General features: G+C 53.1%; 1 protein-coding gene across 1 annotated transcript; it reads right to left on the reverse strand.

Moving 5' to 3' along the window:
- Positions 1–720: 720 nt before the first annotated feature.
- On the reverse strand, positions 721–22461 carry PALD1 (phosphatase domain containing paladin 1). Its single transcript, XM_056495587.1, has 20 exons — positions 22334–22461; positions 15507–15704; positions 15275–15377; positions 14944–15123; positions 14714–14869; positions 14467–14627; positions 14296–14371; positions 13294–13442; positions 13113–13209; positions 12883–12987; positions 10451–10546; positions 10207–10341; positions 9077–9193; positions 8817–8996; positions 8165–8362; positions 7754–7894; positions 7116–7187; positions 6857–6997; positions 3306–3461; positions 721–1066 (listed from the first exon to the last, which is right to left on the reverse strand). Exons 2-20 carry the CDS (start codon positions 15689–15691, stop codon positions 917–919), a joined length of 2598 nt encoding a protein of 865 aa, XP_056351562.1. The 5' UTR covers positions 15692–15704; positions 22334–22461; the 3' UTR covers positions 721–916.
- Between the last annotated feature and the right edge of the window lie 1655 nt (positions 22462–24116).

The raw sequence follows: 24116 nt of genomic DNA on the forward strand, positions 1-24116 counted from the left end.
CTGTCACAGCCAAGGCTGAAGAAAAAGCAGTGCTTTGCTATTTTAAAATGTTGTTTTTCTTTCCAGCCTCCACCTTTGAATTTCTGCCACCTCCTGCCACTGGCAGCAGATGAAAGCAGCTGCTGGGACAGACAGAGAGTGGTGCTCCTGCTTTTGTGCCTCCCATCCCATTCTCTCCTCCCTCCAAGAGACTTCCCCCTGTTCCCCAAAACTCCTCTCACCCCACTGTGAGGCATGGGGGGCACTGGGAGCCCTCATTTAAATCATCTCCTTTGGATTAATTCATTTTTCACTCTTTCCTTAAAAAAAAAAACAAAAACCTGGCATTAATTTTGCTTTTACTGAGCAGCTTTTGTCTTTTCTGAGCAGCTCAGCCCCTCAGCACCACCCTGGCACTCAATTTGGTCAGTGGGACCCCAAAACTGGGTACCACAGCTGCCACTCCCCCAGCTGCACCCAGGACTAAAAAAGAGATGGGAAGAACCAACAAATGTGCCCAAGCTTTAAAAATACCCAGGTTTGAAGTGACTGGGATTTCTCTGAGTCCTAATTCTGGCTGCTCCATATATACATGGAGCCATAAATACATCACCATATATTTATGTGTATATAGACATGTATATTTGTGTTTATGCACATTAATACACCTCTGTGTGTATAAATAGATAAATTTGTGCCAATGCTACGTTGCCTCAGGGAGAAAAGTGAGGAAAGCCTCGATTTTTAATTTACAATCTTTTTTTATTGCGGCCAAAAGAACCCCAGAAATCCTCCCATCCTACGGCAGCTTTGAGGCTCACCCCTCCCTCCCCACACCCTAATTTTGAGGAAAACAGTCTTTTTTTTTGTTTGTTTTGTATTTTTTTGCTCTTCCCCACCCCAGAGAAAGCAGCAGGGGCTCCCCCCGTGCCTGGCCCTACACGAAGTCCCCGCGGAAGGGACGGGACGTGGCTCCCTGCGCCTGCCAGCGGCCCCGCAGCGTGCACAGGGCTTGGCCCTCCAGGCTCTCCAGCTCTGGGAACCCCAGCTGGTTCAGCACCTCGTAGACCCCAGCCACTGCTGCCACCTGGAAACAGAAGGAGAAAAAAAAAAGAGATTGAATTCCCCTCCCACCCCCAGGGATGCTTTTGCCACCTCCGGGGTGAAGATCCTCAGCATCCCCCCCATCCCAGTTCCACCCCCTTCAGCTCCCCCAGCCTGTCCCCAGCCCCAGTTTATCCATTTTCTAAGCCTCTTCCTTGCTGCTGGGGTCAGCCATCACAGGGTTTGTTGGCTTTGGCACCCTCCTGCCAAAAAGCTACAATGGCTCCTTGTTTGTGCTAAAAACTCAGGGATTATGCAGAGGGAAGGGGCGCCCCGGGGGTCAAAGGCTCCTTGTATCCACAGGTTGGGTGTTTTTCCCTCCCCTCCAGCAGACTGGGGAGGTGGGAAGGGGAGGGATGTAAACACCAGGAGTGGGAGATGTGGCATTAAAAGGGGCAGCGACTTTTGGGGCCACACTCCAAACGTGCAGCACCAAAAGATGCTGCATTAAAAGGTGCTCCAGCAAACCCATGGACAGATATAAATTCCTGCACTGGAAACACAGCCCCAAATGTTGCAGCACTAAAGGCTGCAGCCACAAAAGGTGCAGCACTAAGAGTGTAGCCCCAAAAAGGTTCTGCTTTAACAGGTCCAGCTCCAAAATATGCAGCACTAAAGGCTGCAGCCCCAAAAGTGCTGTTTTAAAAGATGCAGCCCCAAAAGGTGCAGCACTGAAGGCTGCAGCCCCAAAAGGTGTTGCTTTAAAAGGTGCAGCCCAAAAACATGCAACACTAAAGAATACAGCCCCAAAAGTGCTGTTTTAAGGGTGCAGCCCCAAAAGATATAGTACTAAAGAGTGCAGCCCCCAAAAGTGCTGTTTTAAAAAATGCAGCCCCCCAAAATGCTGTTTTAAAAAATGCAGCCTTAAAAGGTGCAGCACTAAAGGCTGCAGCCCCAAAAGTGCTGCTTTAAAGCTGCAGCCCCAGAAGATTCAGCACTAAAGGGTGCAGCCCCAAAAGATGCAGCACTAAAGGCTGCAGCCCAGAAAGGTGCAGCTCCAAAAGGTGCAGTCCCAAAAAGGGCTGTTTTAAAAGATGCAGCCCCAAAAGGTGCAGCATTAAAGGCTGCAGCCCCAAAAAGATGCTGCTTTAAAAGGTGTAGTCCCAAAAGATATGGTACTAAAGGCTGCAGCCCCAAAATGTCCTGCTTTAACAGGTGCAGCCCCAAAAGATGGAATACTAAAGAGTGCAGCCCCAAAAGGTCCTGCTTTAAAAGATGCAGCCCCAAAAGATTCAGCACTGAAGGATGCAGCCCCAAAAGGTGGAGCCCCAAAAGGTGATGCTTTAACAGTTGCAGCACCAAAAAAGTACTGCTTTAAAGCTGCAGCCCCAAAAGATTCAGCCCTAAAGGGTGCAGCCCCAAAAGCTGCTGCTTTAAAAGGTGCAACCCCAAAAGATTCAGCCCTAAAGGATGCAGATTGGGATTGAAAATAATAAGGTACAGTCGTGCAATAATAAAATTCAAATAAATACAAACTATATTAATATTAATATTAATATTAATATTAATATTAATAATATTTTTAAAATTTTTATTATTGCCATATCCCCAGCTTCCCCTTCTCCTCCCTGACTCTCCTTTCACACAGAAGAACCCCCCAGGCACCATCACACACACCCCTGTGCCCATCACTTGCACCACCTCCAAAATCCTTTTTTCCAGGGAAATTTACAACCCCCTCCCCCAAATTCCCTTTCAAATCAGTGCATCCCAAATAAATACAGCACCTACATCCCCCCTGAGTAGGAAATATGGGTAATTTAGGGTCTCTTACCCAGCCTTCCCCCATTCCATAAGGATCAATTAGGGTCTCTCACTGGCCCCCCATTTCTTAAGCATTATTTAGGGTGTCTCACTGGCCCCCTGTTCCATTTTTCCAGCTGGTTCCTGATCCCCTTGGATATTTAATGCCACATCCTATCCTCCCAGACCTCCCATCCCTTGTGCCACCTCTCCTGGCCAGGCAGGTTTGGATGGTGGCCCCCCAGCCCCGGATGCTGCAATTCCCCTGGGAAACTCAAACCAGGGGAAAAGAGCAGGTTTGGGGGTGGCAGAGCTCCCCATCCATGTGGTGGGATTCCATCCATCTCCAGTGGCTTTCCATGAGAGCCACCAACCCAGGGAGCCCCAACGAGCCCAGAAATCAGATACGAGTTAAGACAGCTGCCTGCATCCCAGGAAATTCCTATATAAACGGGAGGCTGGGCCAGGGAAAGCCTCACCTCACGCATCCAGAGGCTGAAGGGCCTCTGCCAGGAGTCCTTCTTCTCCAGGTGCAGGTAGGAGTTGAAGAGGATGAGGAAGATGTAGCGCTCCAGGTACTGCAGGCTCCTCAGCTGCAGCGTCCGCCTCTCCCGCTCGTCCTTGCCCGACTTTCCCTGCAGGGAACACCAGCCTGGCTGAGGCACCCGTGCTGGGAGAGCATCCCAGGGGAGCTCCTGCATCCCAGCCTCAGCCACAGCCTGGGAGAAGCTGTGGGAAGGGCATGGGAAGAACTGTAGAAACTGTAGAAACAAAAATGAGCGTATCCATCCATCCCGCTCCTTCCAGGTCTCATTTCCGTGTGGTTTCCAGCAGGTAACAACATTCCCAGAGCTCAAAAATAACTAAATGTGGGGTGCAGGGGCAAGCTGCACCCCAAACCATGAGTTCCTGGTCTGTAAAGCACTTCCCCCAGGAAAAAACAACTCCCTGGAAGGTGTTCCCACCTGGATTCAGCCTCTGTTTCCAGAGGAAGAGAAGCTCTGAGGTTGGTGGCCATCACTATTTTATATATAAAAATTATAAATATCTCTTTTATATGTTTTATATATATATATATATATAATTTACATGTTTTATACACACTATAATGCTCAAGCATTCATTATTTATATTTGTTGTTTTATTAGATAACTTATGTAATTACACAGATATTAGATACAGTATGTAATTTTTATTAGCATTATTATTGCCATTACTTTTAAGCCCTGCACACTGCCCTTTCTAGGAATTAATAAGTTCTACTAATAATTAATAAGTACTAATTAATAAGTACAAATCAGAGCTCTGATCCCACAGCCCATCCCAAAAAGCAGCAATTTCTCCAGTTCACCCCTTGGGAAAAGGTGTCTCCTCCACCAGTGTGTGCCAGTATTTGTAGGGAGCAAATCCTATTATCCTGTAATTTATCCTGGTACTCTATTACCCTATTTATTTTTCATTCTATTATCCTGTTATTTACCATGTTTGATATTATCCTCTTTATTTCTTATCCTATTATTTGTTGTGTTATTCTACTATTCCTTTTTCTTCTGTTACTTATCATTTTATTCTATTATCCTACTTAATTTTCTTCTATTAATCAGTTTTCTTCTATTACCCTGTTACTTCTCATTTTATTCTATTATCCTATTTATTTTTCTTCTGTTATCTTACTATTTACCTCTTATACATCCTATCACTCATCTTTAATCCATTATTTATCATTTCCTACATTTTCTTATTTTTTCCTCCCAGTTAGGGGTGGGAAACCAAGTACTTATCCCAAATAAAAATAAATTAATAAAAATTTATGTGACTATAAATTAATTAATAATTGCTACATCTGCAAGGAGCTAAGGTTTTCTCTCCCAGCTCCCCAAAAAATTCAGAGGATCTCAGGAACCAGGAGGCTGCAGATGCTCCTGGGTGAGTGAACATTTTGGTTTTTCTTCCCTCCATCAATCATTGAGCAGCTGTTAATTGAGATTTTGGGGCCGGAATTGGAGAGGGGCAGACCAGCCCTGCCCTCTGCTGGCCTCATGGGATGGAAATAAAGGGATGCTGGATGGGTATATATTTCTTATTTTCTTATATATGTATATTTCTTGGTTTAAACCAATGTTTATAACAGTGCACAAGATGAGCCATTTTTAAGTGTTTTTCTGCAACTTGTTAAAACCCTTCCAGGCCACTAAAATTGTGCTAAATCAAAAGAAAAAAAAAAAAAAACCAAAAAAAAAAAAAAAAAAACCAAAAAAAAAAAAAAAAAAAACAAAAAATAAAACTAAGCAATAAAGTTTCAAATAACCACCAATCATTGTATGTAAAAAGTATACAGTAGTCTTAAAATGTATAATTAAAACTAAAAAGCAAACAATAAATCAGCTTCTGCATAATCATATCAGTTTGCTGTCCAAAAATTCTGTTTTTCCTGCAGGATAAGCAGGATCTGAGGCAGCCCTGTGACTGTGACACACCCAAGAGATTCAGCCTGAGAAATGATCCCAGATCCCAGCTGCCCCCTCTGGAACTGCCCAGTGCAATGGCACCCCCAAATCCATGGGTGGGACCACACAGATCTTCCTGATTTAAAGGAAAAATCAAAAATTTTAGAGGGAAAAATCCATATATTTAATGGGAAATCAATATTTTTGCAGCAGAAATGGGAATTTTGGGGCTCAGGACCTCCAGATTTAGAGGAAAAATCAAAGATTTTGAAGTGAAAAATCCATATTTTTTGTGGGAAACCAGTATTTTTTTTACAGGAAAAATGGGAATTTTAGGGCTAAATAGAGGTTTTTGGCCAAGCTGAAAAGTGTTTGGGGAGGAAAGAGTTATTTCAGAGATAACCTGATAATTTTAGGGAATATAGACAATTTTGGAAGAAAAAAGGGACATTTTAGGGGAAGATATGAGAATTTTGGGTGGAAATCCAACCTTTTGGGGGTGAGACTTTGCTGTTTTGGGGGGCAAATCACAGGTTTGGGGAGGCTCAAATCAGAGCCTGGACTGCACAGGATGACCCAACACAGGTCCTGAGACCACCCAGGATGCCCAAAATTGGCACTGGTGCCCCCAAGCCCCCCAAAAGGAGATCTGAGACCACCCAGGATGCCCAAAACTGGCACTGGTGCCCCAAAAAGAGATCTGAAACCACTCAGGATGCCCAAAATTGGCTCTGGTGCCCCCAAAAGGAGATCTGAGACCACTCAGAATGCCCAAAATTGGCACTGATGCCCTCCAAAAGGAGATCTGAGACCACCCAGGATGCCCATAATTGGCACTGGTGCCCCAAAAAGAGATCTGAAACCACTCAGGATGCCCAAAATTGGCACTGGTGCCCCCAAAAAGAGATCTGAGAGCACCCAGGATGCCCAAAATTGGCTCTGGTGCCCCTAAAAAGAGATCTGAGAGCTCCCAGGATGCCCAAAATTGTCACTGGTGCCCCCCAAAAAGAGATCTGAGACCACTCAGAATGCCCAAAATTGGCACTGGTGCCCCCAAAAAGAGATCTGAGACCACTCAGGATGCCCAAAATTGGCACTGGTGCCCTCCAAAAAGAGATCTGAGAGCACCCAGGATGCCCAAAATTGGCACTGGTGCCCTCCAAAAAGAGATCTGAGACCACCCAGCATGCCCAAAATTGGCACTGGTGCCCCAAAAAGAGATCTGAGACCACCCAGGATGCCCAAAATTGGCACTGATGCCCTCCAAAAGGAGATCTGAGACCACCCAGGATGCCCAAAATTGGCATTGGTGCCCCCAAAAAGAGATCTGAGACCACTCAGGATGCCCAAAATTGGTTCTGGTGCCCCAAAAAGGAGATCTGAGAGCACCCAGGATGCCCAAAATTGGCTCTGGTGCCCCCAAGCCCCCCAAAAAGAGATCTGAGACCACTCAGAATGCCCAAAATTGGCACTGGTGCCCCCAAAAGGAGATCTGAGACCACTCAGAATGCCCAAAATTGGCACTGGTGCCCCCAAAAGGAGATGTGAGCCCCCCAGAGCAGGCTGGTGGAAGAGGGGCTCACCTGGCGGTAGGTGCAGATGATGATCTCCCTCAGGTGGTAGTGCATGGGGGTCATGGTCTCACTGACTGTGTCCAGGGCCATGTCCACCTCCTTCTTCATCTGGTGACCATCAGGGAGGAGCTGCACCACCTTCATCACCACCTGCAGCAGGGGCAGGAGCAGCAGGGCATCACCTGCCTCATCCCACTGCCCAGGAGAGGATCCAGCCCCTCCAAACAAGGGATGTCTCCAGGAGCCACCCTGAATCCCCAGGACTCACCTCAAACTCCCCCTTGGTGTACTTGGCATCGGGCACACTCACAATTTCCTCCTCACTCATCTCAGGGATGCCCTGGGGTGGCCAGAAGGGACTGGGTCATTATGGGTTGCACAAAAAGTGTGCCCAGCCCACCAGGACCCCCAGCATCCCTCACCCTGCCTCTGCCAGGCACACAACATGAAAGTTTTATCCCTGTCCACGTGTCTGGATAGACAGAGGACTGTTCCAGGCATGGCTAAGGTTGCCCAGAGCAGCTGTGGCTGCCCCTGGATCCCTGGAAGTGTCCAAAGCCAGGCTGGACAGGGCTTGGAGCAGCCTGGGACAGTGGAAGGTGTCCCTGCCTATGGCAGAGAGTGGAATTGAATGAGCTTTAAGGTTCCTTCCAACCCAACCCATTCCATGATCTCCCTTGCCCTTAACCCTTCATCCTGGGGTGGGAGCTCTCAGGAAGAGGGTAAAGGCTCACCAGGGATTCACCCAAACTTCTGGAGCTCACTGGGAGTTAGGCACAAGCAAATAACAACACCCAGCCCCGCAGTCCACCCACTGCCCACACTCCTTTCAACCCTCTGGCTGTGCCACAGCCACCATGGGCTCTCCAGAGCTTCCCCAGGGCTGGCTGCAGCCCCTGTGCTCACAGTGAAGTGCCAGAGGGTGAGGACAGCGATGACCATGGCTGTGGTGGTCCTGCCCCGGCCGCTGCAGCAGTTGAAGACGAAGGCTGCCCGTGAATCCTCGGCCAGGGCGCTCTTCATGGCCTCCAGCAGCCGGTCAAAGTCCTGCCAGGATGAAGCCAGTGGGGTTTTAGGGATGCAGGACACCCTCCCCGTGGGGTTTCCTTTGTCCTACAGCCTCCAGGTTGAAATATCCCTGTTTCCTTGCTGCCAGATCCATCCTTGCCCACCTGAAGGCACAGAGCCTCTGCGTGCAGCATCTCCTGGGGATCCCCCCCTGCCCTGGCAAACACCCCACCATCACTGAGCATCCAAGAGACATTCCTGCACAGCCTCAGGGCTGGAGGCAGCAGCACCATCCCCTCCCTGGGGTACCTGCTCCTTGGGAGCACAGAAGTCAGGGATGGGGATGCGGCGGTAGGTGAGTCCCTGGCAGGAATTCTTCTGCTGGCTGAAGATCTCCTGAGTGGTCAGGCAGCTCTTGAACATCTTCATCTGCTTCTCTGCCTCCAGGTACACCTCCAGCCACTTCTGGCACTTCAGCAGGTCCCCCTTCAGGGCAGCCTCCAGTTTCTGCAGAACAGAAACTCTCACTGCAACACCCATCCCCCTAATTTTAGCAGGTTTTAATCAATGTTTTTAGATTCAGAACACCTCAAACCCCACACCAGGTTCTGGTCACCAGTTCTGCCCAGGTCCCTCTGCGATTTGATGGGAGCCCCAGGAGCATCCTTTCCCACCAGCTCCTCCATGCAGCCATGCTGCTGCTGGCAGCCAAGCTCCTCCACTGCCTGTCTCCCCTGGAAATCCAGCTGGGAACATCCACTCCCCTTTCCCCAGATGCCTTTTACCCTTGCACTCTAGGCATGCTATAATTCTTTCAGGGTAGATCTCTGCTTTGCTCCCTTGCTCCCAAAGGAAAACAAAACCAGCAGCTCCAGAGGGTGAGGAACTATCACAGCCTGTGGAAATCAACCATGAGGGTTCCTGGGAAATTCCACAGCATCCAGCACCTCCCAGAGCTCACCTCCAGCTGCTGGGGGGAGGCAGCAGGCACGGGGATCAGCTCCTCCAGGAGCCCAGGCTCCCGCAGCGTGTAGATCTGCTCGTTCCCTTCCAGGACCGCTTCCTCCCGCAGGTTGATCCAGACAATGCGGGAATGTTTCCTCTTGGCATCCGTCAGGTACCTCAGGACGCTGCCCAGGGCCTGAGGAAAGGGTGGGAAAGGGTGATGGGGGGCTGGGAGCCTGATGTGGGGTCCCTGCCCGATTTGGGATTGTCCCTCACCTTGGAGCTGGGCTGTGCCGTGCCGTAGACGGGCATTTTGGGCACCCTTCGGAAGTTGGCCACGCTCATCTCCTTGGCAGTGCTCAGCACGTCCGGGCAGAAGCGCTCATCTGCCACCTGGAACAGAGCAGTGTCCAGGCTAGGGATGCCCCTTGCCACCCTCAGCACTCCACAAGCCATGGATCCTGCTCAGGACAAGCCCCCAGACTTTTCCAACGGCAGCATCCCTGCCTCAAAGCCCCACGGCTGCGTTTCCAAGGTGGGACACGCTCTTCTTGCAGCTCAAAGGCACCAATGGCCCTGGCCTCCTTCATCCCACCCAAAAACCGTGGAGGTGCTGCCCAGGATGGATGGGCAGACATCCAGGTGGATGCTTGTCCTAGGTTACAATGTAAAGATGTGCCCAAAATTATGTATTCTGTCACCATCTGCTGAAACCAGGTGGGGCAGTGATCCTTATCTCAATGGAGATATCCTCTGCTAATGGGCCAGTGTTAAAAACCAGCTGGGGCAATGCTCTTTATCTTTCCCATGACCAATCCTTCCTCCAGGGAGATATCTTCTGTTAATGGGCCATTCAGTCCCACTGCATGACTGATAAAATTACATCATCCCACTGGGAGATGCTCCAGCCAGGGGGAGGAGACAAACATTTCCTACCCAGATAAAAAACTGAGATTTGGAACATCAGAGCAGCCCTTACCCACTGGTTTCCAGAGGACAAGAGCTACCAGACCTTTCTACAGGATCACTACTTCAACAAGACCACTTCATCTGGACTGCTGCCACCACCCTGACTAGTGGGGTGTCAGGTTGCATTCTGACTCTGTCAGTGGTTTTTCTTTTGTACTATTGCATGTATTTTATTTTTCTCTTTTTTCCTATTAAACTGTATTTCTGATTTGTGGTCTTTCACTGATTTTGCTATCAAGCCATTACAATTCTCCAGACACATCCAGGTGCACAGGCATCTCTGGCCACACATTTACCCTCACCTGGGTTGGAAGGGAATTCAAAACCATCTAGCCCCACCCTCACCGAGCCTGCCAGCAGGATTTGGACTCAAGACATCACAAAATGAGGAAACCCTTGGCTTCTCCCACCCGTCCCAGCTCTGCACTCTGACTCACCAGCACCCGGGTGCCCTTCGTGACGAGCTCGGCGCTGACGGTGGTCTCGGCGCAGTTCATCCCCGCCTGCAGCCGGCACAGCTCCGGGTGCCGGCACATCCACCTGCTGAAGCTGAGGGCAAAGCCCAGGGGGTACTGCCGGCGGGGGGACGCACCATCAGCCTGGGCTCTGCTCCCCCTGACCAAACCTGCTCGGACAGAGCCCACAAAAAAGAGCTCAGGGGTTGGGCTGTTCTGGCTTTACCTGCTCGTGAAGGTAGTAGTTGAAAGCAATCAAGTAGAAATAGCGTTCGAGGCTCTGCAGAGTCCTCTGGAGGAAATACTCTTTGGTGCTGCTCCCCTGGAAGCAAAGGACAGGGAAATCTGTGATGCTCAGTGCTGCAGCCCCCAGCAGACCAGGAGGCTGGGGAAAAAAGACACTTTGGATTAATTTTATTTTTTTTCTTAATGAAGCATTTCCAGTTTCCCATATTAAGCGGTGCTCAAAGGCATCAATTCACATTTCAGCTCAAAACAACAGCTTCCCCTCAGCACACACTGGGAACAGTTCCAGCCAGTCCATGCTGTCACATGGACACACTGTCCACCTGGGAGAGTCAAACCCAAGGGGATGGGTCTGGAAAATGCAAGGTCCTGCCCCCATTCCAGCCATCTCCATGGCCTTTGGATGAAAAACTCAGGCAGTGGCATCCCTGGGGAGAGAGGGCCCCTATTCCAGCCACACACCCTGCAATATCCTTAATTTCCAAGTGTCTCCCCATGTCCAGAAGCATCCTGGTGCCTATGTTTCCACCAAGCTCTCCTCCTCCTCTTTTATCATCACCTCCACAATCCAGGCATTTTTTCCATCACAGCTATCCCCTCTCAGGGAGGAAACTCAGACCCTCGGGATTTTCCATAATTCAGAAACCTCGGGGCAGGGGGGTTTGTACCTCTGAGCATCCCATCCAACAAATCAACCTGGCACCAGGTAAGGAACACCCAGCATGGCACCCACAAACATCCCCAGAGAGCCTGCTGGAACCCACTTGCCAGGCTAGGATGGAAAACCCTATAAGACAACAGGGCTGTGTTTGGGGTCAGCTCAGAGAGCGGGGTTTGCTCATCCCTGACATTGCACGGCTGACTCATGAATATTTACTTGTTCTCCACAAGAGAAATCCGGCCTGCAGTCATTTATCAAGAGGAAAGGCAGTGGGATTTGCTCTGGAAACTCAAAACAAAGCCTGTGGGGATGGAGCCCTGCCAGGTTTGCCGGCAGCACCGATAGCAGAGCGGTGCTGCTTCCCGAGCACTTGGATTCCTGCAATAAAATCCATCCCAGCGCTCTCACCCAAGGCAAAACTCCTAACAACCCCCCTAAAGAGGTTATGGGTGGAAAGAGGAATGATCTGCTCGTGTTTCAGCCATGGAAAGCCAGGTGTTGTGGGATTCTGGCAGCTCAGCATCCCACACTAGGATTCACCTGCACCTCCATCCCACTCGAGGTCTTAAATCTCCATTTCTGCCCCCAAACCCAGGCAGAAACCCACAGACATCATTCCCCCATGCCCACAAAAGCCCCTCCTCCCCCCAGAACCACCCACCTCACCCACTGCACTCCAGCACAAAGAAGTCCAGGCTGGTTTTCCGATGACTGACTCCCCTCCTCACCCTCCATGTGCCCCCAGCACATTTTCCTGGCCCCTTGCCACTGTTTAAACCTGCTCTTGCTCCACAAAGACTTCAAATAAACACTCCTTGAGGCTTATTTACGGCAGTCCCCCAGCCATTTGTTTTCCAGGAGTCCAGGATGACACGGAGCAGCTTTCCCCAGCAGGGAAAAGTCAGGGAAAGGCTTCAAGGCAATCAGGGAAAATCCCCTGTCCCATGCCCAACCTTCCCCTGCTATGCAAGAGGATCTGCCAGCACATGAGCAGCATCAAATCCACCCAAAAAGGGGAGTATGAAATTTGGGATTTGCCACTAAACATCAAAAAAGTGACAGTAAATTCCTTCTTTTCCTGTTGCTTAATCATTTTCATGGTTTGTTGGGTTTTTTTTGCCACAGGGCACCTGGTTTGAGGTCGCCCTTCACAACCAGCTCTGGCACTTCTGCTCCATGTTCAACATTTAAATGGGAAAATTAATCTCCAAGGAAACTGGAATCAGGCAGCACTTCCACCTGAGCATCCAGCCTCCTTCCATCACCTGGTGAGGAGCCCCCTTGGCTGGGCAGGGAAAACCACAGTTTTCCAGCATGAAAAGCCACCCTGATGGCTCTTCAAAACAACAGGAAAAAACATAAATCAACAACTAGAAAAGCCTGACCTTGGGTGACTATATTTGCAATGACCCCTCCCAGCTCCCAAGGACTTTTACCATCCAGGCTGATATTGATTTTCCAATTTTAGAGCTGATGAAATCAGGGCACAGGATATTATTTGCCCCCGAGGTCATCCAGCAGAAGCAGTAGCAAAGCCCAAACCAGCCTGCTTTCCATTTTATGGCTTTTAAAACAACTGGGGAAGAAAAAAAGAGACACTCCACAACCTTCCAGGTTTCATGTTGCTGGGAAATCTCCAGCTCACAGGAAGCTTTGGGTTCCCAGAATTTACATTCTTCTATGGCGGCGCAAAAACAGCTCGATAAATTTCCCGGTGCCGGCGGCTCGCATCCGAGCAATCCTCTGATTACCTGGATCTGATAGTCCTCCCCAATCCCTTCCAGCTTCTTCTTGTACTCATAGATGGCTTCCTTCATGTCGTGCATCTCCGAGCAGGAGGCGATGGCACCATCCACCTCGGGAGGAGCAAGAAGGAAATTGCTCCATAAGTCTTGGATTTGCGGGGGGGGGGAAACTCCATCCCTCCCTCCCTCCCAGCCACCCTGCTGGAGGGTTCACCAGTTCACCAGCACCCCCTTACCTCCTCCACTATCTGCTGCCCTTTGGGGACCATCTCCATGAAGCTCTGGATGACTCTGAGCCTGTCCCTAGGAGAGGTCTTAGGCAAGTGGGGGAAGCTGCAGCGGGAGAAAGAGGAAATCAAAGCAGCCCTAGAGGGAATGGGCATCCCACAACCCTGCCCTGGGGGCTGCTGTGCTTACTCAGGCTTCAGGGCAGCTCCTCGGTGGTGGAGCAGGAGCAGGGTGCCCATGGCCATGCCCAGGTTGGTCCTGCCCACGCCGGTCTGGCAGCCGAAGAGCAGCGCGGGAGGGGGTCTGCCGGGGTCCCGCAGCAGCAGGCTGGGGCTCTCCTAGGGGGAGAGACACAGGGATGGGTGATGGATGGATGATGGATGGATGGATGGACGGATGGATGATGGATGGATGGATGGATGGATGGATGATGGATGGATGGATGGATGGATGGATGGATGATGGATGGATGGACGGATGGATGATGGATGGATGATTGGATGGATGGATGGATGTATGATGGATGGATGGATGGATGGATGGATGGATGGATGGATTGAGGATGGATGATGGATGGATGGATGGATGGATGATGGATGGATGGACGGATGGATGATGGATGGATTATTGGATGGATGGATGGATGGATGGATGATGGATGGATGGTGGATGATGGATGGAGACTCCAGCGGCTTCCAGGAGAACCAAGTCTGCCCCATCAGTGGCTGGGATGGAGGTGATGACCACTCTCAAACATGGCATCTCCCTTTTGCTCAGGAGATGGAGTGCAGGGAGCAGGACAGGAATGAGTGGCCCACCCACTGCATTCCCCTGCCCAGTGCCCTCTCCACCCACCAGCCTGCCCACCCCACTGGGGACATTCCCACCACTCATCCCAAACCCAATGAGATTTCGTCTTCCAGAACCCTTTGCACCAAAGGGAGATCATTCCTGCCAAAGCCACTTAGAGAAGAGCGGCCTGGAGGTGGCCAGGGATGGTAATTTCTAGCCAGGGGTAGGGATGAACTGCTTCTCCAACAGGATCCTACAGCAAGGGGAGCGGGATCTGCAGGCACAGGCATCCTCTAACAGGCAGAGCTCAGGAAAACCAGAAGATGCTCTCCAACACAGCACAGAAGCAAATCCCACCCCAAGGAGGGCCCGTGGATCAGATGCTTTGCCTCAGCTCACCCTGAGGCAGCGGATGAAAGCATCAAACTGCTCCTCCAAAGGGGCTCCCTCGGCGGGCAGGGGCAGCCGGTGGTACCTGCCGGGATGGGAACAGCCCTCCTTAGGATGGGACCACGGGGGGGGCCTCACCCCCACAACACAAGGAGGAGGAGGAGGAGGGAAGGGAAGGACCTGTAGGAGGGCTGGAGGAAGACAGGCCGGCGGTAGACCTCGTCGGTGACCTGGATGTCCTCGTCGCCCTGCACCCGCACGGCGTGGGGCTCGTCCCGCAGCCGCTCGATGTCGTTGTACACGTGGTACACGCCCTCGCTCAGCTGCGCGAAGTCACGGATCTGCGGGAGACGGGGAAAACCCCGTCACGGCCCCTCCGCCGGCTGCTCACCTGGAGGGATGTGCTGCCTTTCCCAGCCCAGCCCACCTCCTTGCGGATGGCCAGCTCCAGGCTCTCGGCCCGCACGCCCCGCTGCAGGTTCTCGTGGAGGTTCTCCTTGCCCCGCGGGGTGTAGGACACAAAATCCCCCTCCAGCCGCAGGAACACCACGGGCTCCTCACGGACGCAGAAGAAGACACATTCCTGCGAATAGCTCAATGTCTAAAAAGTTCTCCTGGCTTTTTTCCCCCACCCCAATTCCCCACTCTCCCACCAACCTTGTGTCCTTCTCTCTGCAGCTTCTGCAGCACCAGCTTGAAGCCGTTGAGGCTGGGCTGCCCCATCCCGAACACGGGGTAACCTCCCTTGGCCTGACGGAAATTGGGAGCGCCGCAGCTGCCAGTAGTGTTCAAAACATCTAATTTCCCATATACATCCCTGACCATGAAGTATTTCCCCTGCAAAACATCAGAAGAGAGAATGTGGATTTGAGCAAGGTGGGATTTCAACACAACTGAGTGTAAAAATTGATTTTTCTAGGTGATCTTCAAAAACTCCTGAGGTCCCCATAGCCCAGGGTGAAATGAAATTGGTGGCAGAGATGCTCACCTGCACCAGGTAGTGCTCCAGCGTGGCCTCAGAAATGCGTCCCACCGTGTAGTTGGCCTTCAGCAGGTCATCGTGGATCTGGAACTCCTCCCTGCAGTTGTACCTGCAAGAGCCACACACAGATGGGTAAAGGAAAAAAAAAACAATGGCACAGGCTAAGATTGAGACAAACCCCAACATTTGGAGAAGAGGGTGGAGAAGCCCAGAATTTTAGAGGCTGCCGAGGACTTACGTGATGACCACGGGCGCCACTTTGTTGGTGATGATGGACTTGGCCTTGCTGTTGTGGAGCCCCAGGGTCTGGAAGGAGTGGATGCTGAGGGAGTGCTGGTCCTCCATGCTGCCGTCTCCTGGCGCCCGGCTCTCCAGCGGGGATGCCGAGACCGCCTGCTGTGCCGCGCTGGCCGTGGTACCCATCACCCGTGGGCAGCTGTGCAGGGATGGGCAGGGAGCAAAGAGGGGAAAAAAACCAAACAAAACAAGAGAAAAATGGGAAGAGGAATTTATTTTTTCCTGATTTAGCACAGGGAAAATCCCAGGCAACCCCCTGCTGACAGGCGGCCGGGGAAGGAATGCTAAGCCAGCCCTTTCCCTCCCCGCTCCCACAAAAGGCTTTCTTCCTGCCTGCCATGCAGCCTGCTCCATGGGGAGGTGAAAGTAAGGCTGAGGAGGGAGAAGGGGGGGAAAATAAAGGGCAAAATGCTGGATCCGGTCCCTAAAAATCTGCTGAGTCAGCACGTGGCACAGCACAGCCTGAGCCTCGTCCTCTGCTTTCCCAGCACCCACAAACCACTCCAGAGTCCCTCCCCACACGGAAAACTCCTGAACAGACAGCACATGCTGCTGGATATTTGCTAATTCCGGGTGTAGGAGCATGCCTGGAGCAGGTCTGTGTGTGCCAGCCTGGAAGCTGCTTTGGAGCAGTGGGGGGAGCACCCAGGGCAGGCAGGGACCCCGAAAGCAGCCCCTGGGAGCTCATCCCCGAACAAGGATGGAATCCAAAGGGGCAGGGCTGGCGGCGGCCAGGAGCATCCCGCCACACTCCAGCGGGCTGGGACAATGAGCCGACTGTCTGCGCCAGCCAGGGCCGGATCCTGGCTTCCCAACAGGGAGACATGGCAAAAGGGAAGCCTGGAAAACACAAAAAAAATCCCTCTGCCCACTCCTAACGAGATGGTCCCCAGTAAAACCTCCTTTGTGGTGCGTGGGAATAACCCTGGCAGCGTACAGTACCTGCTCCGAATAGCGCTGGGAATAGCAGGAATGGCTTTAACCCAGCCCTACAAATCCTGCTGCAGCTGCTCCTGCTGCCTGTAAGGCAGCACAGGATCCATCCCCTGCTGCAATCCCAGGGAATGTGATGCCCCCCAGCAGCTGCAAATGCCTCGAGTGGGGGGGAAAAGCCTGAGGAAAATGTGCTATTTCTAGCCGACTGTGCCCAGGAACACATTTTCCCCTCCTCCCCACCTCCTTCCTTCACTGCTCCACAGAAAACTTGTTGCTCTACTGTGAATTTTCTGCACCATTAGGCAGCCTGGTTTCTTTAACACACAAGAGCAGGGGGGTGGGGGGGGAAACAAAACCAGCTGTTTCAGGCCAGTGCAGCTCCTCCAAGTCCTCTTGAGTGTTTCTTTCACGTAAACACTGAGAGGGCAAAAATAAAGGGGGAAAAAATATATAGGGAGGTTTAGAGTGTTTCAGAGCAAGCACTCGTGGCTTTGGAGAGCTCAGGCAGCAAGCAGGAATGGGGCACATGGCCAGGATGCTTTTTTTTCCCTGATTTTGCTCAGAATGGGTGCATCTTTTCAACAGTGGGCTGGATCAATCCCTCTGGGTTTGCTCCAGCCATCCCCACGTTGGAGGATGGAGATTCCACCCCCCAGTTTTGAGGCAGGCAGTTTCTGTATTTCCTTTGTCTTTTCTCCCCTCTCCACAGACACCCACCTTCACCCTAAAACCCCCAGGGATATTTTCTTTTCCCGACAAACCACGCCAAGAAATAACAGGCATGAAAGACTGGGCAGATTTGGAAATTGTCTTTCAAACCACAAAATGAATGGAGAGAGGAAATCACATCTCAGCTTCTTCCCCCACTCCCTGCTCAGGCTGGGCAGGCAAAACCAAGCAAGAAAAGTACCGAAATTACCCAGAGTAGGTTCTCAGGGAAGCCAAGGGAACTGCTCTAAAAAGCCACAGGAAGAGGGAAGTGCTGTGTTATCCATGTGGGAGCAGCTATTTACTGGTATTGCTGCATCTGATGGGAGCAGGAGGATTTACAACCCCCCCAAGTGCACACTCTGCAAGCTGGGACACAAATTGGGATGGGTTAGGGAAGCAAAACCCTACCCCAGAAAAAAAGATGAAATTATCTTGGCTGAAAACTTTTCCAAATATTACTGGTGGCTGCAAAGGGAAGAGATGCCATAAAGTCACCATCACAGGCCAGCTGAGAGAAGCAGGAGCCCATGGACCAGCCCACCAAAGGGCTCTGGACAAGCTCAAATATCATTCTTTTCCCCATCACTGGCCAGAATTACAAACACCATGAGAAGTTCCTGCACTGGAACAGGACACCAGAGAAGCTGTCAATGCCTTGGCCCTCCAAGTGCTCAAGGCTGGATGGAGCTTGGAGCAGCCTGGTCTAGTGGAAGGTGTCCCTGCTCATGGCAGGGGGTTGGAATGAGTTAATCTCTAAGGTCATTCCCACCCCAAACCACTCTGGGATTCTACAATTCCAGGTTAGGAAGCTGGGAAGCAAACCACATGGATTTTATGATGGCATTAGCCATCAGCTGGGGTGGTTTGGTTCTGAGCATCCCTTCCCTTTCACCACACAGTATTTGGGGGTTTCCTTCCTAGGAGAGAGAGGATGCAGAGACAACATCCCCCTGCACAGCATCCCATCTGCACCTTGTCCTTCTTTTCTGGGGACAAACCCCAGAAATATTCCTGCTGCCGGCCACTCATCCCTTCACAGACCCCAAAGCCAAGCCTGAGATCAGTCATGGCCAAGGTTCCTGAACAAAGAGCCCATTTTCTCCCCAGCTGCCAAAGGAACCAACACCCTGCACGAGGGCATCCCACCAAACAAACCAGCAGTACCCCTCTCCAGGTGTTTCACTGAAACTCAAAGCACTGCTGATTAATTATTTTTGCTGCTTAATGAAAAAGCTGTGCCTCCAGGTGGGCAAGGCAGAAGTGCTTCCCTTCCTCTCCAGACCCTGTTTCAGAACATCCAGCTCTGCCAAGCCTGGACAGGGAATGCCAGAGGAGCATCCCAGGAATTCCACTTGAGCATCCCCAGCCTCTCCCACAGAAGTCATGATGCCGCATCAATGCTCAGCCCTCCACCTTCCCACCTCTCCTCTCCCCCTCCACCAGGCACAGGGGTTATTCCCACACCCAGGGACCTGGAGAGGACTCAAAGCTGCAGCAAACAATGGACTAAATATAGTGGGAGGTGGCCAGGCTGCAGCTGCAGGATGCATCTGCCCCGGCCACCGCTCCGAGGAGGAAGCGTGCACTTGCCTGGCTGCCTCATTGTCAGCAGGAAATAAATCAAATAAACCTCCTTCCGTGCATCCTCGAGATATTTTATGGCTTTTAAAGCTCTTCTAAATGAAAAGCGAAGCCCTTTGGGGAGAAGAGGCAGCCGTGGCAGCATCCTCCTAATGCATCCATCCTTCCTTGGTGTGGGGCAGCCCCCGTGGCTTTTCAGCATGGAGTTGGTATGGATGCATCCCTGAGGGAGCTGGGGGTATTCCTAGAGCAGTGCTGAGGCAAGCAGGGAGGCAGGAAATACAGCAGGTCAGCAGGAAGCTCCAGGGCAGCCAGAGGGGCATCACCAGAGCCTGGAGGAAACACTGGAGCTGAGCCCCACCCCCCCAGCGTGCTCTTTAACCCTCTTTCCCAAAAAAACAGTGAAAATTAAATTAAACAACACACAAACATCTTCTCTGGGGCAGCCTGGCTGTGCTGGGAGGTATCCCAGAGCAAAGGCTGCATGGGAACAGGGCCCCTGTTGTTCCAGGTGATGCCGGAAGGAAGCGGCCCAGCTTCTCAAAAACACACAATAAAACAAAAAATAAAGGTGAGAAATAACACATTAAACTGCAGATTATTTGGAATGCGTTGTCCACCCACCGAGCTGTGACCAAAATGCCTCAAGTCCACCTAAAAGTGCTTTGCCACAGGCAGGAAAAGGCCCTGGAAAGGCAACATTGCAGGAGCCAGCTCTGCTTTTACAAGCCTTGACTGATTTATTAATATCTTTAAAGGAGCAAAAGTGACTGCCCTACATCCTTACAAGCTCCTCAGAGAGACACTGGTGATGGCCAAAAACATAACTAAATAAGCAGCATTTCCTAGAAAGTCTGGAGGTATTTCCCAGTCAGGACTGGTGCTGCCAATCCCCCCACCAAGCCTCTGCCGAGCACCACAGGGAAGCATCAGTGGGATGCCTGCCCTCAAATCCAAGCAGGAGCATCCAGAATAATGAGGATCAGGCATTTCACACCCCCTCCCCAACGTGCTCCTGTCTTTTGGCACAAAATCAAGTGCCACATCCCCATCTTCCATGTGACCAACTTGCCTTTAGTTACTTCGTTTAAAACTCTTCACTCTGAATCCAGGGAAAGCTGTTTGAGGCAGGGAGTGGAGGAGAAAAGAAGCCACCCCAAAAATGGGGATGCCAATCTGCTCCCCACCATGAGGAGGGTGCTAGTATCCATTGGGAATGGTATCCAGGCTGCAGCCCTCCTTCACAAACCTGGCTTGCATTATTGATCAGTGTTATTAACCTGCCTTGCTAAGCACAGCCTGGGAGGAATTACATCCCTGGATGTGTTGGATGGGGCTTGGAGCAGCCTAGGCTGGTGGGAGGTGCCCTTGCCCATGGCAGGGAGTGGAATGAGATGACTTTTAAGGTCCCTTCCAAACTCAGTGATCCCAGGGTTTTGCAAGGAGCCCACCTGTGACTCCTGCCTCACACCTCCCAAATTCCAAGGCCCGCTGGCAGCTTCCCTGACACATCCCACCCATCCTTGGGGTGCTGCTTTTAGGGCAGGCAGGAGATGCTTGGGCTGGTGGCTGCTGAGGTGAGGGGGTTTCATCAATGAGCAGCAGAGGAAAGAGGAACAAAGCCCCGACTCGGAAACGCTGCCCGTGGTTTCAAGTTCTGTGAGCACGCTCGCCTGAAGGCTTTCCTTCCAGCAGCACAAAGAAAAAAGGAAAAAAAAAAAAAAGGCCATAAAACATGAAGATAAAGGCTGGGGGCATCTCCAAAGAGACCAGCGACCTGTGGGCAAAGCTTTTGTCCCACGCCAAGCAGCTCCCCAGGCTGCAGGAAGCGCCAGAGCCCCACACCCAAAGCAGATGTGCCAAGCTGCTCCCCGCCGGAGGCTCTGCCGAGTGACCCCGCTCCGGATGCCGGGGGGAGCAGGGTGTCCCCGAGGGTGGGGAACTCGGGCTGGCCCCCCCCCAGAACAGCCCAGAGCCACGCGGAGCCGGCCGGGGCGTTTTGGGAAGGCGAGGGCTGTGATTTTGTGCTATTCATAGCTAACCACGGCTCCCCTCCCAGCCCGGGGAAAGCTGCCGGAGCAACGGGACGGCTCCTTTTACACGGGGCGGCTTTTCCACGCCGGGAAGCGCTGCAGACCACACCTTTCCCAGGACAAGCAGCGCCTTATGCACGCCAGCACCGCGCTTTGGGATGCAGGAGGACTCGGAGCTCTCAGATCACCTCTCCCCCGCCCCGCTCCCTTCACAAATAAAGCAAAAATCAAGCAAATCCCCGGGGAGTTTTGCTCACAACAGAGACCTGCCCGTTATTTTTAGGCTCCGTGCAAAGACATAAATCACTTCCTGCCTTCCAGGAAGGAAATGTCCCACCACCGCTGCCTGTCTGCCTCCTCCTCAGGCAATGCCTGCCTGCTCCCAGCCCAGCCACCCCAAAATCTGCTGTTTTCCCCCTTCCAGGAGGGAAAAACAACCGGAGCACAGCTCGGGATGTGAGGGGTGCCACGGCCAGGGAAGACGAGGGGGTGTTCTCTCCGCCAGCACCAAGAGGATGCACCGGGGAAAGGGCAGGGAAGCAGGTCCGGAAAAGTCCGGCAGCCATCGGAAACGCAGCCTGGATGAGGTTTCTGGAAGTTTTCAGCCCCGAGGAGCCGGGCAGGAGCTCAGCCTTGCTCCCAGCACATCCTCTCCGGCAGAGAGGGTGCCTGGGTCGCACACGGGGGCTCTGCGCATCCCGCTCCTCTCGTGGTCCTACAGCGGGAGGCTGCCGAGCCAAACCCCAAACCTCGGCTACATCTGCTCCTCTTCCTCCTCCATCTTCATCCCCCAGCCGTGCAGCACCTCCCCGCTTCCAGAGCTTGCTCCCCAGGCGGTTTTTGGGGGTGCAAGGGGGGCACAGCCAAAGAAGCAAATCCCAAAACTCACTCTGGGAGACTCGAGCCGCAGCAGCAGGCACAGCCGGGAGCTGGGCTCCCAGCCCGGTGGGGCTGGCTTCCAGGCCAAAAGAGGGACAGAAAAGCCTCTTTTAAATAAGAAACGCAACTGGAAGGCAGGAGAGGTGGGAGGATGCCATCCGCAGGGCGCATGCTGGGCCTCAAAACTAGCGATCCATCTATTTTCCAGAGGTTTGAAGCCCAGCGTTGGCTCCGGCAGGGGCACCTCATGGCCACGCTGCGGGATCTGTGCTCCAGGGGCAAAAGAAACCTTCGTCCCATTGTCCCGCCTGCCCTGGCTTGGGGGAGACACACCCCTGCCCAAGAAACTCCCCGGGTGCCCGGAGGGGTTGGGATGCAAAGGGCCGGGAAAAGAGCCCCCACCACCCCCGGGGAGGAGATGAGAGGAGTCCCGAGGGATGCACGGCCCGGGGGTCCGGTAATGCCCGGGATGGCGAGGGGATGCCCGGGGGATGCCCGGGACCGGGGATGGGGCGCGGAGCGGGGCAGGATGCCCGGTCCCGGAGGCTGGAGGGGGGAAAACACCCAGCCCCAGGTTCGGGGGGAGCACGGAGAGGGGGGATGCCCGGTCCCGGAGGGGATACGGTACCTGGGGCGCTCCGGGCTCAGCTCCCGCGCCGGGCCGGCCGCGCCGTCGGGCGCCCCATGGGGGCGGCGGGAGCGGTGGCGGGAGCGCAGCCCCGCGGCCGCGCCGACCGCCGGCGCCTCGGCGGGGGAGGGACCGGGGCGGGCACCGGGATGGGGCCGAGGGGCGTCCGGGACCGCCCCCGGCTCCGGGACACGCCCCCCGCACCGCCCCGGCACGGCCGGGACACCCCCGGGACCCCCGGCAGGCGGCATCCCCCAAAAACAGCCTCTGTCCCCGTAGGGACCCCCCGGGACACAGCATCCCCCAAAAACAGCCTCTGTCCTCTTAGGGACCCCCCGGGACACAGCATCCCCCAAAAACAGCCTCTGTCCTCTTAGGGACCCCCCGCCCGCAGCATCCCCCAAAAACAGCCTCTGTCCTCTTAGGGACCCCCCCTTCCGCAGCATCCCCCAAAAACAGCCTCTGTCCTCTTAGGGACCCCCCGGGACACAGCATCCCCCAAAAACAGCCTCTGTCACCTTAGGGACCCCCCTCCTGCAGCATCCCCTGCCCTCAGCATCCCCCAAAAACAGCCACTGTCCCCCCGGCACGCAGCCCCTGTCGTCTCGGGGACCCCCAGCATCCAGCACCCCCCAGCAGGCTGATCCTTCCATCACCTCCTGGTGACCAGAGAGGGGCTGGGACAGAGAGGGGACAGTGAGATGCCACCACCCCAGCCAGGTTTGCAGTTTTGGGGGTATTGAGGCACTGCCAGCACCTCCCAAAGCCAAAAAGTGTTTTTCCTTCCCAGCAACGGGAGGCAGGGATGTGTGTGATGGAAGCCCCATCTCCCATCTAACCCCTGCCCATTCCACCTTGTCCTGGCACCCCGTGCCCTAGTTCAAAATCCCTCTGCAGCTCTCTTGGAGCCCCTTTGGGCACTGAAAGGGACTCTGAGGTCTCGCTGGAGCCTTCTCCACATGGATACTCAGCCTGTCTCCATAGGAAACATCAGGGCAGCTCCAGAGTCCAGGTCTCAGAGCCATCCTTCCTCCCTCAGGCCACTCAGGCTCCTGGAAGTAAGGCTGCTGCCCACCCAGCTGCTTCCCAGCACCCTGCAGGCACCGTGGTGGGCTCTTGCCATGGCTCCACCAGTACCAGCAGGTCCAGCACCCAGCTCTGCTCATCTCCTGCCTGGAGATCCATCAGGCTTCCCTCATCGCCTCATGGCAAAGATTCTGCGAAACCCCAATCCTCTCAGCTCCCACCTGCCTTCCCACATTCCATCTGGGTTAAAGCAGCGGCTCTCAGAGCCCCCCAGGCAGGACCCCAACCCCACCTCCCCCTGAGCCACCCCAGCATTACAGCCTTGCCCACACCCAGCACCATCCAGAGCTGCCCTGCTGCTCCAAACCAGTGTTCATAGAACACCAGCAGGGTGAAGGAAAAGGAGAAAAACGGCATTAACACGTTCACTGGCACTGGGAAGGAGGGCCAGGAATGTAAACGCAGCCCAGAGCTAGTCCGAAAATGGTAACAGCTGGAAAGAAGGGCTGGAAAGTCTGTTCATTGGGATCTGAGATCCTAGCCAGGCTCCCAGCATCCAGCTCAGCCAAAAAACCCTGCCCTCAGCTGCTCTGCCGCATTTACAGTCCCAGATTGAAAGTTTGTGACTTTTAAAATCGATTTTAATGCCCCAAGAAGCTCCTTAGGGAAGAGCACACCAAAACCCAGGGATATACAGAGTGCAGGGGCTTTAGTAGCTGGGATTAACACACAAAAAACACCCCAAAATTTGGGAAGG

The sequence above is a fragment of the Oenanthe melanoleuca genome, chromosome 6 (assembly GCF_029582105.1).
Source record: "Oenanthe melanoleuca isolate GR-GAL-2019-014 chromosome 6, OMel1.0, whole genome shotgun sequence".
Taxonomy (NCBI): Eukaryota; Metazoa; Chordata; class Aves; order Passeriformes; family Muscicapidae; genus Oenanthe; species Oenanthe melanoleuca.

Coding starts and splice junctions, on each gene's coding strand:
- PALD1 (XM_056495587.1), bottom strand. CDS start 15,691: ATGGGTACCACGGCCAGCGCGGCACAGCAGGCGGTCTCGGCATCCCCG. Junction 8,997..9,076: donor CGGCACAGCCCAGCTCCAAG/GTGAGGGACAAT, acceptor CCCTTTCCTCAG/GCCCTGGGCAGCGTCCTGAG. Junction 8,363..8,816: donor CCTCCCCCCAGCAGCTGGAG/GTGAGCTCTGGG, acceptor TCTGTTCTGCAG/AAACTGGAGGCTGCCCTGAA.